General features: G+C 45.6%; 1 protein-coding gene across 2 annotated transcripts in view; it reads right to left on the bottom strand.

Annotated features, from left to right (window-relative positions):
- Positions 1-20,183, bottom strand: part of POLR1A (RNA polymerase I subunit A) — an 89,338-nt gene that overhangs the window by 41,488 nt on the left and 27,667 nt on the right. For both annotated transcript variants that reach the window (NM_001133901.1, XM_024241989.3), the window contains 6 exon segments: positions 4,193-4,384; positions 8,935-9,189; positions 13,927-14,157; positions 16,738-16,860; positions 16,993-17,163; positions 19,704-19,866. In NM_001133901.1, the coding sequence (NP_001127373.1) occupies positions 4,193-4,384; positions 8,935-9,189; positions 13,927-14,157; positions 16,738-16,860; positions 16,993-17,163; positions 19,704-19,866 (1,135 nt within the window).

Here is a 20,183-nt window from a genome sequence, read left to right as displayed (position 1 = left end):
AGGTGCTCAACCTCTCTTGTCATTAAGGAAATGACAATTAAAACAGTAAGATACCACTACATACTCACCTGAACGGCTAAAATTAAACAAACCAGAAAGAAAACAACAACAACAGCTGGGCGAGGTGGCTCATGCTTGTAATCTCAGCACTTTGGGAGGCTGAGGCAGGTAGATCACCTGAGGTCAGGAGTTTGAGACCAACCTGGCTAACATGGAAAAACCCTGTCTCTACTAAAAATACAAAAATTTGCTAGGTGTGGTGGAGCACATCTGTAATCCCAGCTACTCGAGAGGCTGAGGCAAGAGAATGACTTGAACCGGGGAGGCAGAGGTTGCAGTGAGCCGAGATGGCACAACTGCACTCCATCCTGGTAGAAGTGTGTATTACTACAAGCATTTTGGAAAACTTTAGGAAACTATCTATTAAAGTTAAACACGTATCTTATGACCTAGTAATTCCATGCCTCAATAGTTACCCACTGAAATGTATATATGTGTTCAACAAAAGATACACACAACAGTGTTCACAGTAGACCCATTTGTAACAGCCAAATGAAGTGAAGACAACTCAAATGTATATCGATAGAAAAATGGATAAATATATAATGGCATATTCATATAATAGAATATTATAAAGCAATAAAAAATAAACTGCCACTATATACAATAACATGGGTAACACACAAAGATAGATTTCATTTAAATAAACTTCAAGGAAAGACAAAACTTGTTTATAGTGTTGTTGGAAGTCAAGTTAGTAATTACCTTTGACGAGGGGTAGAAACTGGGAGGGGCCGGAGGGGTCTTCTGGGGGTGCTGGTGATATGCTACTTTCTGATCTGGGTGAGAGTTTGCAAAGATGTATTCACTTTGTGAATGTGCACTCGAGATTTGCAATGACAGGCAAATCTCTTTCTTTGCATGCTCTTTGAACAAATAATGAGAGACCTTCGGTTTGTAAATAGAAAATCAATCAAGAGGCTGTATGAAATGTCCTGGAGAAACACTCTAAGACTTCATTTTCCAGGGAAGTAGAAATAAACTTCCTAAGCTAAGTTCCTTATCTTCTGATTCTAAACATGGTTTTTCTCTGTAGCACCAGGCTGAACTATGAACAAATTCTTGTGTAGTGTAGTCACTCTTGCCCTTTTCACCTATTTGCAAAATAAAAAAGCCTGTACCAACCTTTAGAGATACAATGAAAAACTTCACCCATGACAGAAGCAAAACCTGGGCCTATTTCCTAATTTTATTTGGTACAAAGGATTTTAAAAGGATCCAAGGTGCAGTCTCTAGGCACAATGAAATTAAACTGGAAATCAACAATCAAGATATTTGGAAAAGCCCTCAATATTTGTACTTCTAAATAACTAAACAACATACTTCTGAATAACTCATGGATCAAAAAAAAAAATCAAAAGGGAAATTAGAAAGTATTCTGAAGTAGATGAAATGAAAACACAACATATTAATTTGTGGGATGCTACTTAAGCAGAACTTAAGGGGGAAATTTATACATAAAATGCCTACATAGAAAAGAAGAAAAGGGGTCTCAAATTGACTTAAAGAACTTAAAGAACTAGGAAAAAAAAGAGCAAGTTAAACCAAAGTAAACAGAAGAAAGGGAGTGATAAAGTTCAAATCAATGAAACAGAAAACAGAAAAATAAAGTCAATAAAACCAAAAACTTTTTTTTTTTTGAGAATAAAACTGATAAACCTCTAGGCAAACTGATCAGGAAAAAAGAGAAAACACAAATTGTCAGTGTCAAGAATGAGAGAAGTGACACCACTACAGGCAATACAGATAGAAAAGTCAACAAAGGAACATTATGAACAACTTTGTGCCTATAAATTCAGCAACTTAGACGAAATGGACAAATTCCCTGAAAAACACAATTAAAGCTCATTCAAGAAGCAGATAACCAAAAATAGCTCTATGTCTACTAAAGAAATAGAAATTTTAATTGAAAATCTTCCCACAGGTTGGGTGCAGTGGCTCAGGCCTGTAGTCCCAGCACTTTGGGAGGCCAAGGTTGGCGGATCACCTGAGGTCAGGAGTTCGAGACCAGCCTGACCAACATGGAGAAACCCCATCTCTACTAAAAATACAAAATTAGCCGGGCATGGTGGTGCATGCCTGTAATCCCAGCTACTCGGGAGGCTGAGGCAGGAGAATTGCTTGAATCTGGGAGGTGGAGGTTGCGGTGAGCCAGGATCACACCATTGCACTCCGGCCTGGGCAACAAGAACAAAACTCCGTCTCAAAAAACAAAAACAAAAACAACAACAACAAAAAGAAAACTTTCCCACAAAGAAACTCTAGGCCCAGATGCTTTCACTGGTGAATTCTACAACACATTTAAGGAATAAATAATATGAATACTGTACTATACAAACTCTTACAGAAAACCAGAGGAAATACCTCCTAACACCTCATTCTGTGAGGCCAGCATTACCCTGATACCAAAACCAAACAAACATATTATAAGAAAATAAAACTACAGACCAATATCTATCACAAACACAGAAGTAAAAAAATTCTAGACAAAATATTAGCAAATTGAATTCAATAATATATAAAAAGGATAATACCTCACGACCAAGGAAGGTTTATCCGGGAATGCAAGGTTGGCTTAAAAAGGAAATTCAAGTTCCAGGTCCACAGACTAAGAACTGGAGAGCAGGAAGAGACCTTAGAGATCATGAACTTGAAGCTGAAGTCATTGATTTGGGACCCTTTTTTTTTCTTTTCAACCTGGGCATTTTATGTATAAATTTCCCCCTTAAGTTCTGCTTCAGTGGCATCCCACAAATTTTATGTTGTGTTTTCATTTCATCTACTTCAGAATGCTTTCTAATTTCCCTTTAGATTCTTTTGACCCATGAGCTATTTAAGAAGTACGTTATTTAGAAGTACAAATATTGAGGGCTTTTCCAAATATCTTGGTTGCTGATTTCCAAAGTAATTCCATTATGCCTAGAGGCCACATCTTGAATCCTTTTAAAATCCTCTGTACCAAATACAATTAGGAAATAGGTCCAGGTTTTGCTTCTGTCACGGGTGAGATTTTTTAGTGTGTCTCTAAAGGTTGGTACAGGCTTTTTTTTTTTTTGCAAATAGGTGAAAAGGGCAAGAGTGACTACACTACACAAGAATTTGTTTGTGGGTCAGTCTGGTTTCAAAGAGAAAAACCATGTTTAGAATCAGAACTTAGCTTAGAAAGTTAATTTCTACTGTCCCAGGAAATGATGAGGAACTGAGACCTGCAGGGCTAAGATCACATGGCCAACTAGAAGTTGATCCTTAAGGCTGAACTTGGAGACTCAGGCAACAGTAGAAGAACATATTTTACTGTTTTTCATTATTTGGTCACCACATATCATGTAATTTGGTTACTTTGAGAGGAAGTATGGTATGATGCTTCCGGGGTTGAAAAGTCCTGGGTTTGATCTGTCTCCTGTAGTCTTGGGCATGTAATTTATCATCTCCTAAATGGAGATAATAATGGTGTCTGCATTGCAGATTAGTTGTATTAAATCAGATAATGTGTCTAAAGCACTCAGCAAACACATGGAACTTCCCAACAAATATTACTATTACTCCACCAGCACCATTGCCTATTACCACCACATCTGTATTATGAGGACACCAAATTTAAGTTAGAAGCAAAGGACAGAAACTATGCAGTCTACTTGTTTTTTTTTTTTGTGGAGATGGAGTCTCACTCTGTTGCCCAGGCAGGAGTGCAGTGGCTGATCTTGACTCACTACAACCTCCACCTCCTGGGTTCAAACGATTCTCTTGCCTCAGCCTCCCAGTAGCTGGGATTACAGGCGCACACCTCCACGCCCAGCTAATTTTGTATTTTTAGTAGAGATAGGGTTTCACCATGTTAGCCAGGCTGGTCTCAAACTCCCGACCTCAGGTGATCCGCCTGCCTCAGTCTCCTAAAGTGTTGGGATTACAGGCGTGTGCCACCGCACCAGGCTACTATGCAGTCTACTATGCAGTCTACACTCCCTTGAAGCCACACAGACTCAGGAACCCCAAACAAAGAGGAAAGAAAGTCAGACTATTGCTGGCTTAGCCATTTCTCTGTCTCTGGTCTGGGCTCTTCTGAGAATAAAACCTTTTACATGAGTGGCCTATTTCCTTTTGTTACATAAACTGGCTATTCTCTCCCAATTACCTGTTTTCCTGTCCACAGCGGAAAGGGCTTCAGGATGGAAGGAGAAAGGAGCTTCACGCGCCCCACTTTGTCCGTGAGTCCTCGGTACACCAGCTCCATATACTGCTCCCGGGTGAAAAAGCAACCCCGAGTAGTCATGCTTGCCCCTGAAACCATGTGATCCTGGATCAGTCCCGCCAATGGCTGGCCATCCTATAAGCCAAAACAGACAACACAAGAAGAATGAAAATAAATCTTAAGTCAAACTCTAATCCCTAATCGCCTGCCCGGAAGCCACTTTCTAGCAAGAGCCCTTCTTGTCTTGCCCACGTCCTCACTATGTTCTTCCTTGGGAGCCAACTGCTTCCCAAAACACACGACCAGGGTTTAGCACTGGCTTCTACATTTGCCATTTGCCCACTATCCTATATCAAAACTGCTTCAAACTCATCCAGTTCCCCAAGCCTTCTCTGTTTAATCCCATCTGGTTCTAGTTACTCCAGCATATTTTTGGCATTTATGCCTAAACTTGGTCTGGCTGCTGTCAGCTGTGTTCTTGTTTTTATACTTTGGTTTTATGCTTTAGTATTTTTCATACGTTTCTGGCCTGGCTCTTCTGTAAATCAGTCATGCACTCAACAAATATTTATCAGGAGCGTCCTGCATGCCTAGGCACTGGGTAGGCTTTTCCCTACTCCAGGGGACCAAATAGACCTGGTCCTTTATGATGAAGAGAACTAGACAGTAAACAAATGATTGGATAAATACAATATCACAAAGTGTTTTAAACGCCAAAGAGGAAAATAACAGGGTTGGTCATAATATAGACTTGAGGTGAGGGGGATGGTCAGAAATAGCCTCTCTGAAGGGAAGTTTCACAGCTGAGGCCTGAGGGGTGAGCTGTCCAGTGTTGGGAGGAAGGGGTTCCGGCAAAGGTTCCTCAAGAGAGCTGTGAGTGGGCCTGATGTGCATGACTGCAGAAAGGAGAACAGCCATTATTAGTTATCTCTTCACAACACAGCAGAGGGTTCATGGTGGGCCCTTAATAAAAGCTGTTATCTACCAGATGCCAAAAAGAAAGGCTTTTATGAAAAGCCTGAGATTTGGTGAGTGCATTAATTTCATTTGATACTTTCACAGCCATTCTGATCCCCAGTCTCCTGAACCTTATCTGTCGGGTCTGTGTTCACGGCAACATAATGCACGCTAAAGTAAAAATAGCTATGCTCACTGACATTCTTTAAGATGTAGATTTTGTAAACTTTTCAATGTTTATAGGAATTTGAGAAAAACCTGTGCCTTGGATATAAAGATTGTTAATCATTTGATTATTTGTTAAATACTAGCCAACAGTATGGTCATGTTTTATAACTAAGGCTAAGGGAACTCACAAATGCAGTCTGGGAGAAGCACCAGAAATTTAACCACATGTACTAACTCAAAGGCTAAAAAAGGATCCTTGTCAAATGGTCTAAACACTACAGTGATGGGCTCTATGTAAACTCAAAGATAACGATTACAGATGGGCTGGAAAGGTGGCACAGACCTAAGGCAAGATCAGATGGAGCACACAGCCCCTCTTATGAAGGCTTTGACTTAATAACATACGTAAAAAAATTACACTCTACCTCTTGTTGTCTAGATGGTCTTATTTTGCTTGGGGGAAAAAGCCAAACCAGTATTATGCATATGACTCATCTCACAGTCTTTAGGGGACAGATACTGATTTTTCCTTTTGTTTTCTTCCTTAAAGAACATAATTACACGTTCTGTGATCTATTCAGTGCCTTTTCCTCTCTCTGTCCAGATTTTTCCATGACTAGACAATTACTTTGATGGCTAAATCGCTTTCAATGCAATCATCACAAATTCTATGGCAGAATGCTGATTAAAGCAATTACTAAAGGTCTACTTACAATTCTAAATTTCCTAACTCCTGCTTAGGATCAGAAAGAACATCTCTGAATCAAAACCCCAGAAAATTGTCAGCTTTACTATTCTCCTTAATAGCACAGCAAAATGACATTACAATTAATGTCTCTGGTCAGGATGCTTTGGGAATAGGGTATCCCTGTAACTTGAATTTTCTAGCTGACTAAGTAGAAGTCAGGAAGTGTATCTGAAGCCTTGCTTAAAAACTTTCCACAAAGCATGGGCCCTCAATAAATAAACAGAAGGAAAAAAAATTAGTCCAAAAAGTAACACACAAATGAAAAGTTTAACTGTTTTCATGGAAAAGAAATAGAGTTCCATTCAACTCCTATTTTAAGTAAAAAGACGCCACAAAACTCTACTAAGTACATAAAACCAAAGACAAAATGTACTTTAATTTAGTATTATGGTTACTTAAGGCAGATAACCTGGTAATAGAGAAGAAATTGAATTATAAGTAAAGAAATATGGAAACTAAGGGAAATAAAGATACACTAAAAAAAATGACCCCAAAATACTGGTTTTTTTAGTTTAACCAAATCAGCTCTTGTCCTTTTAGGACTCTGCCAATAAAGACACGTTGCATTTTTATAACCATTAGCAAATATAAGGATTCCACTTCTTGGCATTTACACCAAGGACTAAATAAAATTTATCAAGAATCAAAAGCTCTTTACCTCTGACAAAAGAAAGTGAATGAAAGTACAGTGAATCTTCAAGCCATCTCCCATAAGCTTTTTTCAATAAATTAATTTATTGACATTAAGCTTATTTACCTGTGTTCTCCTGCCCCTCTTAAGTGTACACCCAACCTAAAACTCATAGGCATATGAGCATGTGATGAGGTCCACTTGGATTTATATGTCAGCCCACTGCAGGACACAATTTAAGCATGAAGTCTCCTATGGCTTTGCACCTTATTCAATCAAAATCAAGCACAGCACATTGAAGGTCATTGGTCTGAGGACTTCAGAGCACCTCAACTCCCCACATAGCTAATGCCTCAGGTCACTCTGCCAGCAAAAAACCATCTGCTGCTCCCCAGCAGTGTCCCCTCTGGTGAAATATGACTCGGCTGCTATAAAGTCAGAGACCCCACACAGTTCTGGGAGCCACTTCCTGTCACCTGCCTTCCCTTAGTCCCAGCCTCGCCTATAGAGTGGGGCTAAGAACACGCACAGCCAAGCAGATGGGCGGGGGGGCAAGGGGGTGGGGTGTCGTCCAAAGCTGCTGCATTCAAGTCTTGGCCTCACTGCTGGCTGACATATTACTCACCTGGTGTTTCCTTGTCTGAAAATCACACCAACCTCATAAGGAAGGGAATGTCTGCAAACTGCTTACAGCAGTGCCTAAGGCCCGTGGCCCACTTAATAAACGGCAGCTTTTACTGCCACCACCATAGAGCCACATTATTATTTAAATAAAAACATAAAAAGCCACTTTTCAAATTAGCAAATGTATTTTTTTTAATTTCCAAGTAATCTGGGCAAGCCCTTCACCACTTCTTCCTACATTTAGTCCCTTTGCTAATCCACAGCCAACAAAGGTAGGCAGAGAAGGGAAAGGCCAACTCAAACAACCGGGACCCTTGTAAAGCCACAGTGGTGCATCTGGTGGGAAAAGGGTCCGGGATGCCGGGCTCCTGGCCACCTGCCTGATTCCCTAGTGGCAGACGGCTGATGGGAATAGAGAAGCTCCAAGGAGCAGAGGATGCTGATTGACACTAGGCATCTCTGAGCAGCCCCTGGCACTCCCTGTGCACAGAGCTCTCCATCCCTGCGGCAGCACAAACCCTAGGAAGATCCAGGAACTCCCTGTCCTTCCTCCTGCTTCTCAGCTGAGTGTCCTTGGACAAGTTACACGAATCCTTCAAGTGTAAAATGTGGACACGAATAGCACCTACCTCCAAGGACTGTGGGGAGGGTGAAATGAGGAGCCTCTAAAGTGCTCTCTGCACAGTGTATGGCACTGAAAAAGTACTTGGGAAATGGGAGCCTTGGTCTGATGTTACGATTATTCTTCATACTCCACTACAATCCAAATGAATGATGTATAACTGTGAATCACTGTGGCACAAATGGCTTATAATTTAGGAGGATTCAGACCTTTGGGTGGGTGGTGAGGGTGAAGTAGGCACTGAAACACGCTCTGTCTTCTTCCCTGCAGCCTGCCTCTTTCCCCACTCTGTCCCTCCCATGAGCACATGCTAACTCAGGCCCCTGCCACTCCTGGCCACGAGTCAGCTGCTCAGGAGACAGGGGAGGAAGTTCTATCCTTCCCTCGTGTCCCTCTGGACAGCTGTGACTACATGGGGTTGCCCTTGAGGAGTGAACTTGGAGAAAGAAGGAAAGGATTCAAAGAGGACAGAAGATGCCTTCACGGGCTGCTGGGGGATCTCTTCTGGGCCCTTGGGGTTAGGCTGCTTCTTAAAACTCATGTTTGTCAGAACAAATTATCAAAGTCATCAGTGGACCATGAGAACCATTACAGTGTTGGGATGCTAATGCTGGCCGGGGGGCTACTAAATTGCAGAATCCAAATTTAAGTGCTGAACACAAGACCTATTACACCGTTATTAAGGTTGGCTTTCTGGGATGGCTATCACAATTTCTGTCCTGATTTACATTTTACAACGCAGCAAGACATAAACATTTCCCAGCCTCTAAGCAACTAGATGGGCTAAAAGCCCCACCTGGGAGAAACCAAGACCCTCCATTCCAGGCGCCCCTGTCCTGGAGCTGCCCAATGACCCCAGGGGCTGGCAGGGCCCAACTTAAAAGTGCTAAGTCATGCTGACGATGACCACGGAACGGCCTCAAAGCTAGACCTACCTTGGGAACAAGGTACTGCTGATCGGTGCAGGCCAGGACGTAGGCCTCGGCCCGGCCCAGCTCACTCTGGGGGAAATGGGCATTCATCTCGTCTCCATCAAAGTCGGCATTATAGGCCTTGCAGTTGGCATAGTGGAGCCGCAGCACTTTCTCTTCAGGCAGGACGCGGGCACGGTGGGCCTGGATGGAGGGTCTGTGCAGGGTGGGCTGTCGGTTCAGTAGCAGAATGTCCCCATTCTTCACATGCCGGCACACCTGGGAACAGAGTGGACAGACAGGTGGGTGATCAGTGCAAACGTCAGTATCACCACAGCTCTTTCCAAGTGCTCACCTCAGCTTGACCAAGGTGTGGCTTCTGTCTCACATCCTAGTCAACTAAATGCAAGGGGAATTTTTCATCTGGAGCGAAACCCTGGAAATCTCTGAGAAATACGTGCTAGGCCCTTCTGGTCCTGGCCCTTTACAACCCTGATCCTAGCTCTAGGCTCAGAAGTATAAGGAACAAATAAGACCACAGGCCTTTGTCTTCTTCAGAGATGCATAGCCCTCCCAGGTTCCTGGATTACTCTGAAAACTAATCCAAAGAAAGAAATGGATACAACTCCTGAAAACATAACCATAACAAAATGAAGACATAACCATAAAACCACTGGGTTTGAAAGGTATTGGCAGACTCTCGAATCCCCCCGTGATCACATGTGAATACATTATTCTAAACAGAAATTCTACATTTCACAAAAAATTTGCCCAGCTTCATATAGCAGAGCCAGAACAGGGTTCTTAGTTAGTTCAATGCCCTCAGAGAACACTTTATTGCACTTCAAAAATTAAGAGCTGTAAATTGTCATAGTCTTTTGGGAACGGAGTTTGAAAATAGCTATTAAAACACTTAAAACACATTTCCTGTTGGCTCTTCAAGAAAAAAAAAGCACCCTCACAAGGTTAGACGAGTATGTATGTTTGTGTAGCAGCAATGACAGCGGCAAAAACTAGAAATAACCTGACTGCCCCACAGAAGGGGCAATAGTATATCCACACTATGGAACATTATGCAGTGATGAACAAGGATAAGGTAAATGTAGACAAGGCCTGAAGTGACGGCAATAACGTATTACAGCAAAGAAAAAAAAAACCCAGGTGGCATGTGACGTGATAAAAAAAAAAAAAAAATTTAAAAACCAACCGTGTATGTGTGTGTGTGCGTGCGTGCGTGTGTGTGTCTCTATGGGAAAGGGGTGGTTGGATCCTCACTAGGCTGTATTATTTTTCTGAGACAGGGTCTCTCTCTGTTGCCAGGCTGGAGTATAGTGGTACAATCATGGCTCATTGCAGCTTCAACCTCCTAGCCTCAAACGATCTTCCTGCCTTGGCCTCCCAAAGTGCTGGAATTACAGGCGTGAGTCACCACACTGAGCTACTTTCCTACATCTTAGCATTGTTCTTCCTATAATGAATATGTGATGCTTCTGTAAATTTTAAAAAAGATCTTCACTTATTTTTAAAGAAAGAAATATTGAACAAGTGCTATGCTCATTGCGAGAGGGAAAACAGAAAATACAATTTTAAAGATAAGAAGATCCTTTTAAAAATCACAAGTAATTGTACCCCTCTAAGATAACCACTGCTCATATTTTTCCCCCCTTATAAATATCTGGGTGGTCATGTCCTTCTGACAGACATCTCTCTCACAAAGCTGACTTTCCCGTACCGCCTATTAAGACCCTTACCACCCTTATCTTTAATTATATTAACTACTGGGCCTCCTAAACACTGAACATAAAGTGACACCTTAAAAGACAAATGCATGAAGGTAACTGCCACCCCATGCATCCTGAAGGGCTCCTCTAAGTAGTACAAAGGAATTACGAAGACGTGGTGAAATCTCTGCCACCCCAAATCTCCTCTAAATCACAAGATAGCAGGTAGGAGAAAACAACAAATTATTGTAAGTCTAGTTTCTTCTTATGTTGCCCACATTTATGAAACTGCATTAGGAAGTTCATTAAAGAGAGAGGCTAGAAGTAATTAAGAGATACTCTCCAAAACTCTCTCCCCGATTCCTGTTCAGTGCGGTTAAAAGTTCTCTCTCTCTAGCTCAGAGAAGCAGGGAGCAAAACCCTCAAGTGCTACAAAGCAATCTTAAAAGTACCTAGCAAGGAGTCCGTCTTTTTGCTCCCAAAGGAATTCAAACCTTCCCCTCCCAATTGCCAAGTCCCATGCTTCTAAGGAGACCTAAACTCTGAGGGTTCCCACGAGCATCTGCCCAGGGCACTGGCCGCTGTCTGACTGCGTCATACATGCTGAGGTCTTCTTTCTTTAGCCTCTCAAGGGAGAAACTGCCTAGACCTGTGGCCCAAGCCCAAAAAGCCAGGCTGGGCCTAGGATTTGAGTCTTGCAAATTTGAGACATCCTCCAGCGTAAGCAAACTCGCCACAGCTGGGAAGGTACACAGGCCAGTCTGGTAGGCACCGGCCAATCCAAACAGAAGCCCTGGAGCATAGGGTATTCCCTTTGCCAACCCAAACCCGAGGCCCTTCCTTTCTCTTGTCTCTAAGTAAATACTGCAGTGAAAATTAGCGTGCCCCAGTGCCCCAGGGTCAGAATTTTCAGAGGCAGGCTTGGAGCCAAAGGCCTGCTTCTGGCAGGCTGCTGAGCAGGGCAATGAGCCTTGGCTCTCCGGGCCATTTCCTCTTTTATTTACAAGGCCCAGGGGATAGGGCAGAGCTTTCATACTTCATAGGGGAAATGGGTCCTTTTGGCCTTTCCCCTCCTCACCTAGCCCGTGGTTCCTCCTCAGACAAGACCTCAGTGTTTCCTTCCCAATCAACCTCACATAGACCCTTCAGCCTTGCCCTGACCCATATGCAACACATTAACCAAAGTCTTCAAAAATTACAGGCCAGGAGCAGTGGCTCATGCCTGTAATCCCAGAACTTCGGGAGGCTGAGGAGGGCAGATCTCTTGAGCCTAGGAGTTGGAAACCAGCCTTGGCAACATGGTGAAACCCCATGTCTACAGAAAATACACAAACTAGCCACCATCTGTGGTCCCAGCTACTTGGGAGGCTGAGTCAGAAGGATCACCTGAGCCCAGGAGGTGGAGGCTGAAGCAAGCTGTGATTGTACCACTGCACTTTAGCCTGGGAGACAGAGTGAGACCTTGTCTCAAAAAAAAAAAAGAGAAAAAAAATCACAGGTTTTGGGGGTAGCAGACTACAGTCCTCAGGCTGGCCACCTGGTTCTGTAAATAAAGTTTTATTGGAACACAGCCATGCCTATTTGTTTGTGTACTACCTGTGGCTGCTTTGGTATTAGGCGGCAGAGCTGAGCAGCTACAGCAGAACCTGCATGGCCCAGGACCACAGAAATGTTTACTATCTGACCCCAGAGGAAGGAGGGCTTGCTAAGGCCCGAGAGAGCAGCAAGAGTTCGCTGCCTTCAGTCCCCTCTTTAGCTCTGAGGCTGGCCCCAGCACCTGGCTCACAGTTGCCTCCTGATGACCCCAAACTCTCTCTGCCCACTTGCCCTGCACATTCCCCTCAAACTTGTTTCTTCTTGGGCATTATGTGCTTAAACTCACTGTCCGTCACTGCTGTTCCCTATGGTGTCTACCACACCCCTCCGCAACAGCAATACATTTATATGCTCACTTCCTAGTGGTTCCCCCGCCATGCTGTCAACGCCAGGGTGGTGAGGATCTGTCCGCAGGGACTGCAAAGTGCTAGCATGCAGGGGGCATCAGTACTGCCTCATCCCTCACCCCTTCTCCTAGTCTCTCTCTCATCCTTTCCTACTGTGAGTCTGTTTCACATGTTTGACCTGAGTTAAATGTAAGTGAAGTGAAACACACCTTGCTTCTTTTTGCATTGCTCACACAGTGCCTAGCAAAACACCAGGCACTTAGGAAAGGCAGACCGATTCTACGAACCTGAATACAAACCTTACTTCGTGCACTAGAGAAGAACAAAAGAGGTGACTTGATCTATGTTTGCATGTGCCCTGTCACCAAAGGAGAATACAGTAATACAGGCGGTGTATTACTGCTGTCCCTCAGGACGGCGGTGAGAACGAGGAAGCAAGAGGGCCTGTGATGAGCAGTGATGGGCACCGCCGCAAGGCCAGGAGCATTTCCTTTTCCTCTCGGTTCCTCTAAAGTTCCTTCAAGGCTGATGCAACTTTGCAGAGCTGAACTCAGTGTTAAAGAAGGGCAGGTCAGCCATGGGTATGGGTGGGCAGAGGGCAAGGAGAGGCCTGCCTGCTGTGTAGGTGGGTGAGGAAAATCCAGGCAGTCACCTATTGACTCCAGTAGTCACTTGTGGGTTACATCCAAGTCTAATCCATTTCCCTCCAACAACTGCTGCCACTGTTGCCTAGTTAGGGGTCATCTGCTACTCCCCTCCCAGCAGGAATGGCTATTATGTGACAGAGCCACAGAGCTGTCATCTGCTGATTTCATGCACTCAGCAACATTGTTAATCGATCATGTGCTCCTTCCAGTGGAACCTGATAGAGCCTCAGGATTCCCTACCACAGCACTATGGGCTGGCATTAGCAATTGCCCAAAATGGAAACATTAGTTATAACCTGTCATTTGTTGCTTATCACTGGCACAGAGCACTCCCTTCCTAAGAGTGGCTCTCAAACATCAGCATGCAGAAGAACCCTCTGGAAAGCATAGTAAAGAAGGATTCCAAACTCTATTCTAAGAGATTCAAATTCAGTAGAGGTTGGGGGATGTGCATTGCTCACAAGCTCCAGGGATGCTGCTGATGCTGGTCTGGGGACTGCCCTTTGAGTAGTCCTGTTTAAGGGCAGCCATTCTTTTGCCCGGGGACTACAAGGTGAATCTAAAAAGCCACCCATGTGTCGGGAAGCTTCCTCCTAGGGATGGGCTCCTGTGTCAGTATGCACTGGAGTCACACCTGATGGCCACCAATCACCAGGATCCGAACAGGAGCCGGATGGGTCCCTGACCAAAGCTGCCCTTACTCACAATTTTTGTCCCCTGGGGCTTAGGTGCCCCCGTGGCTGGGGTCAGGAGCTGCTTGGCCACGGCCTCTCGCTGGGTCATGTCCACAGCGCTCAGGGCTGTGCGGCTGCCGTCCTCATTGATGACCATGGAGGCTCCTGGGTGCACATTGGGGCCGTTGATGACCGCTTGCCTAAGTTCCTGAACATTCCACGGGGTAACTGGCTGTGGGTAGGTCAGTTTTGTGGCAAACACCTGGAAATGAGGAATGGAGGTAGAAATTCAGGGCAGGGAGAAAAAAAGGTCTCATGGACCCCAAATCTGTCTCAATAGGCTGTCTTTTCCCCCAAGATGTGGAGGAGCTGTCTGACTTGGCCAAGAAGGTCTTCCAGTGAGCAAAGTAACATCCTGCCTGTCTTCTGCTACCCCCTTAATGGTATAGAGACTAGGCCTCCTTTTCTATCAGTTAGTCTGAAAGGAATAATTTAAGCGCAGCAGTTTATATAATTTTTTTTTTTTTGAGATGGAGTTTCGCTCTTGTTGTCCAGGATGGAGTGCAATGGTGCGATCTTGGCTCACCACAATCTCCACCTCCTGGGTTCAAGCAATTCTCCTGCCTCAGCCTCCCGAGTAGCTGGGATTACAGGCACGCACTACCACACCTGGCTAATTTTGTATTTTTAGTAGAGACGGGGTTTCTCCATGCTGGTCAGGCTGGTAGCGAACTCCCAACCTCAGCTGATCTGCCCGCCTCGGCCTCCCAAAGTGCTGGGATTACAGGCGTGAGCCACCGCGCCCGGCCAATTTTTTAACCCATTCTAAAACTTCATTTTCTTATCTGCCAATAAATTCAAAGTTCCCAAAGGTGGCATGGAGCACTTGCTTGAGACAGGTGGCAAATGCCTGTCCTCAAATACCACGACATCCCTCATCCTCCCTGGCAGACATCACTAATGGATCATGGCGCTGTCCCTGAGCCCAGACACGGCATTGGAATATCCCAACTCCACAGTTCTGGCAGCCATTACAATCAAGGTGGTACTTGAGATGAAACTGACGCATTCCTCTGATACCTAAGAAAATGCAGTGTGCTGTGTTTAAAGCTGGGCCTGGGATACGCTCCAAGTAAAACAAGTTCCCTGTTAAATGAGTTTTTGAGCTACTGAATATTATAAACCTCTAATGCTTCCAAATGTACACAAATACACCAGAGGCTCTGAGATGTCCTACAAAAAGGAACTTGTCCAGCTTTGTACAGGTCCCGTGCAGCAGCACTTTCTCAGAAGGCTTCTGGGGCTACCCCGGCCCCTGCGTTCCTCAGCCTGAGCCTGCTCTACTGTTGCTGATGCACTTACCACCCATCACCGTTCAACAGAGCATATATATACTTGTTCATCTATTTACTGTCTGTCTCCACCCCTGGACACTGCTTTATATGGGAGCACACTAGTCTGGGCTTCACTGCTGGTCTCTAGCTCCTTGCTCCCGTGGCACCTGTCAACAGTGCTCTATGGGAAGCGTGTGATCCAAGGGGCCAGAGGCAGTTCTATCCACTGTAATCTTCCCAGCTATCCTGTGAGGAATACCTACGCCCCAGGCCACCATGGCCCTGAGACTTGCGGCAGTCTGCAGGTGGGCAGAGAAGTGACTTCGGGGTCTCTCCTCCAGTGACAAGCCACTACCAAACAAACCCAGATCTAAGAAAGAGAACCCAGCACCTAGAAGATAGAAGAGGCAGCACAAAAGGTCTCTCGCGGAGCTGGGGACACTGTAGGCACTATGAAGTCAAGGCCAACAAGGGTGGCCCCTGCCCTGTCCAGAGAGGGCAACCAAAAGTTGCTACATGTCTCCTCGGGGCCTCAGATTTGGGAATGTCACCACTGGACTTCGCAAAGCTGGTCCTCACCACATGATCCAGCCTTTGAATGCAAGGACTATGGTTCCCAGGAGGCAGTGGGTACAGGACTGGGCCTTCTCAGACTGCTGTCTCCTGACACATCACGCCTTTGTCCAGGAAACCCAAGTGTGCCACAAAGAGATGAGGCCATGGGGACACAGGATGATCGGAAAGAACACTTCAGCGCTGCTCATCACCAGTCCCCAGAGAGGGGTGGAGGGGGTGGCATGCAAGGAAATGAGGCTCTCCACGGAGGGAAATTAAACCACCTTCACATTACTGACCTAGAGGCCGGCCCATTAAGGAGGAAGCCGATTAAAGGCTGCTGCTGCTGAGCACCATGACACGAAGTGCTAAGGATATGAGAAGACGAAGCTGGCTCCCAGAGGGGGTCGGGGGGAGAGCACTAACAGGTGAACAGCAAGCTGCTGACCCTGAGAAGCGAAACAGGGCCTGGGCAACATGCACACGCCTCTCTCCGGGACTCACTCCCTTTCCTCTTCCCAGTAACCTGGGGTACACATTTCTGATGCCTGGAAAGTACACAGGACTGATAACTGATATGCCCCATGCCCTCTTCCTCTCCCGTCATGTATTCAATTTGGTGAGGAAGGTGAAAAGACTAGGCTGAGGTGGGCAGGAGGAAGCTATGCGGGCGGGGATGTGGAACACCCCACAGTCAGCTCCCTGGTGCTGACTTGTTGGTAGGAGGTGTCTGTAAGCCTAGCAAGGAGTGACAGCAATGCCATCATGCAGCTTCCAGTCACCTCCTTGTGGGCTGTCCAGGAAGAGGCAGAAGCTAGTTCCCCCCAGGCCAGTATAATCTGCTGCACATCCTGTCCCCAGCCCTCTGCGGCATTCTTGTCTGCCACCCACGGGGAGCAAATGAGCCCTGCACACACACACACACACACACACACACACACACACACACACACCATGGGAATTCCAATTTCGTTGGTGTTGATGTACATGTCTGGGCAGATGACTGAGCGCGCAGCGTAGTCCACCCGCTTTCCCATCATGTGTTTTCGGAAGAGGCCTTCTTTCTTCTCCAGGATCTTTATGGAGAAAAAAGGCCATAAAAAACATTCAACAAGAATCCCAGTAGGCTTATTAGTTTCTTGTTTCAATACACAATGTTTATTATTTATCTTCTGTAGCTAGCAATGGGAATCCAGTTTTTTGCTCACCTGCCTAATGCCTGGGTACTTGTCCATCATTAGTTTGTCCATCTCGCTATCAAACACAATATTGACGTGGCTCTGAAGGCGAATCCAAATGTTGTAAAGTTTGTCTATGAGGGACTGGCCTGGAAGTGTACTCAAAAAGGATCGGTCAATAGCAATCAAAGAGTCTTTTTCCTGGAAGATAAAACCAAGAAAACAGGGATGATGGAAAAAAGCTCCAACAGGCCTGGCTTGATTTAATTTTTCTTTCTTACTCTGGCTCTGACAACTATGCACTCTGGAGTTTATCTCCTCTGAACCTGACAGATCAGAGACAAACATGCTAATAAATCAGTCTTGTAAGTACATGTCAATAAGACATATCAGCACTACTACATATTTACCAGCCTGTCTCTTTCTAGTAGTAAGATGAACTCAAAATTTATAAGCATGCTTCTTTCTTCAGGCATTTTTGCTGAAATCCCTTAATATGCAATTCCTAAAGAAAACTAAGAAGTCCTTCCCACATCAGTACATTTCTTATGAAGTTCTGTTATCTTGCCAGATAACCAATTCTCATATGCAGTTTCAGTTTTATTTATGGCTTTGAAAAACTTGATCCAAACCAATTACAAACATGCAGGTAGAACAATTTCTTAAAAGGAACTAGGTTTGCCATACGATATTCTATGTCATCAACTAAGATGTGGGTCTCCAGCTGAGCTATATCAAGTTACTGGCTGATTGCCAAGTCTCATTGGAATATTTAACGAATCCTTTTTTAATATTTTTGCCCCTAGCCCTGTCTCCTCCTCTCTCCCACTCCCTACCCAGGGGACAGAAATACACAGAAGCCTTCAGCTGGCTTAGAGCACCACCTATTGATACTGTCTGGCCACCTACTGGCCCCATCGGCTGGGTATGACACAAGGAGACAGATGGTCCCACGTCTTCCAGTGTGGGCAGATACGAGAAGAAACCTGTCAGTGTCTTGAGGTGGGAGGGTGAGGGTGGGTGAAGATTCAGTAAACGAGAATGTTATGAAAACCCAGTAGTGATGAAGTGGGCTTGTCCTCAAACCTGAGGAACACAGGAATCTTCTTTAGCTCTAGGGAAAATAGATGTATTCTACATAAAACACTCAGGGTCCCCTTCTGGCTGGAGTCCCAGAGGGAGATACGGTCACCTGTATGATGACCGCGCCCTGTTAGCCCAACTCACTGCTCATGGCATTACCTGGCTCAGGACCAGTGATTGTGAAATGAGTGAGAACTTGTCTCACTGGAGTATCCCCAATGCCTAGACGGTGCCTGGCAAGGGCTGCCATGAGGATGGAACACAGAGAGTAAGGGGGAGAAAAAACACATCCTGTCAATCACAAGGAAAGAGGGCACTGGGACATAGGAATCAGAGGACTATTTGCCCCTCGGAGGCGAAGCATTTGTTTGACAAAGGGGACGACCAATTTTTTTTTTTTAAATTATTGAGATGGGGTCTAACTCTGTCACCCAGGCTGGAGTGCAGTCGTGCGATCACAGCTCACTGCAGCCTCGACTTCCCTGGCTCCAGTGATCCTCCCACCTCAGCCCCTTGAGTATCTGACACCATAGGTGTGAACCACCACGCCCAGCTATTTTTTGTATTTTTGGTAGAGACGCGGTTTCGCCATGTTGCCCACCTGGTCTAAAACTCCTGGGCTCAAGTGAACCTCCTGCCTCGGCCTCCCAAAGTGCTGGGATTACAGGCTTGAGCTATCATGCCTGGCCAGGCTGCCCGATTTTTAAGGGACATCAAACTAAGATTCTCAACCCTGGTCACTGGGTACAGTTATCCCATGGTCTTTTCTTGGAAACTGCACTAAGGCATGCACATGGCCGATGTCTTTTACACTAAGGAGTTTCTAAAAGCACACCAATGCTGGCTGATCAGGAAACAAGCAAAACCACAGAAAGCCCCAAGTGTAACCTGCACCATAAGTGTCCAGGAGACAGTGGCACCACCTTGTGATGGGCCCAGCAGACAGCGGGACTGTCACAGTGGCTGGAGTCTGAGAACCCGGACTGTCTACCCAAGGCTGCCTATTTGCATCCAGAGAGTACTTTAGAGCTGGGAAGGTTCTTGATGACCTCAGCAAGCTTCCTGGGTGCCCAATTCACCTTTGTACCCACTGAAGACCTACTACTTAACCCGGCACACAGAAGGGGCTCAGGAAATGTTAGTTGAAATTGTCCTATTCTGAGAGGAATTTCCACTCTGCAATACTGCCTTCCTGACCCCAATGCTGGAGACATTAACGTGTCCAAAATAGAGCTGGCGACATGAGCTCTAGTACTGGGACCCAGAAGGGACACTCTTAAAGCCTGAGGGAAGCAGGCTATTCTTTCTAGAGCTGCTGAGACCTGGTAGCCCGGAACAGCCTAGGTGTGAAATCTCACCACAAATCACATGCACTTTATAGCAGACACTAGTATAAGGAAGTGACTCAACTAGGGTCATCTGGCGTGGTCGTTCGGTGCAGAACCTAGACCAGAACCCACACCTTTCCATGCACAGACCCATGTGTATCCCCCTAATGTTCCTAGGTGCCCCCTAAGCCCAGAGCTTACACTAAGGCTGCTGCCAGCTGCATAGAACATCCCAGGAAGCATCTCCCGGACCCAGTGTCCACATCCACACCTCACAGAGTTAACACTAAGCGTGTGTGCTCATCACATCAGCACCAGAGCAGCTCTGACCTCATCTGTAGTGGGTGCGGCCACTTCCTCTGGCAGCTTCTGTTCTTGGGCCATCAATGCCAGAAGTTTTCGAATCAGAACTACATCCTTCATGACAGCCTGCAAGTTCACCGTCTGGCCATTAGTAAACATCTGGTCTCCTAGGCGACTGACTGGGCGATACCTGCAGGGGGACATACGAAATAAATGAATGTTTAGTGTGAGGAAAGGATCATGTTCTTCAGCCTCTCCACCCATGCCTACTGTAAGGAGCACACCCCACCACGCTCAAAACAACCAACCTTCCCAACCAACATTCCGGCTGGGTGTGGTGGTTTAAGCCTGTAATCCCAGCACTTTGGGAAGCCACGGCAGGCGGATCACTGGAGGTCAGGAGTTCGAGACCACCCTGGCCAACATGGTGAAACCCCATCTCTTTGTAAAATACAAAAATTATTTGGGTGTGGTGGTGCGTGCCTGTAATCCCAGCTACTCGGGAGG

This window comes from Pongo abelii, chromosome 12, assembly GCF_028885655.2.
Source record: "Pongo abelii isolate AG06213 chromosome 12, NHGRI_mPonAbe1-v2.0_pri, whole genome shotgun sequence".
Lineage (NCBI taxonomy): Eukaryota > Metazoa > Chordata > Mammalia > Primates > Hominidae > Pongo > Pongo abelii.
Note: the sequence above shows the minus strand (reverse complement) of the source record. Positions and strands in the feature narration are given on the sequence as shown.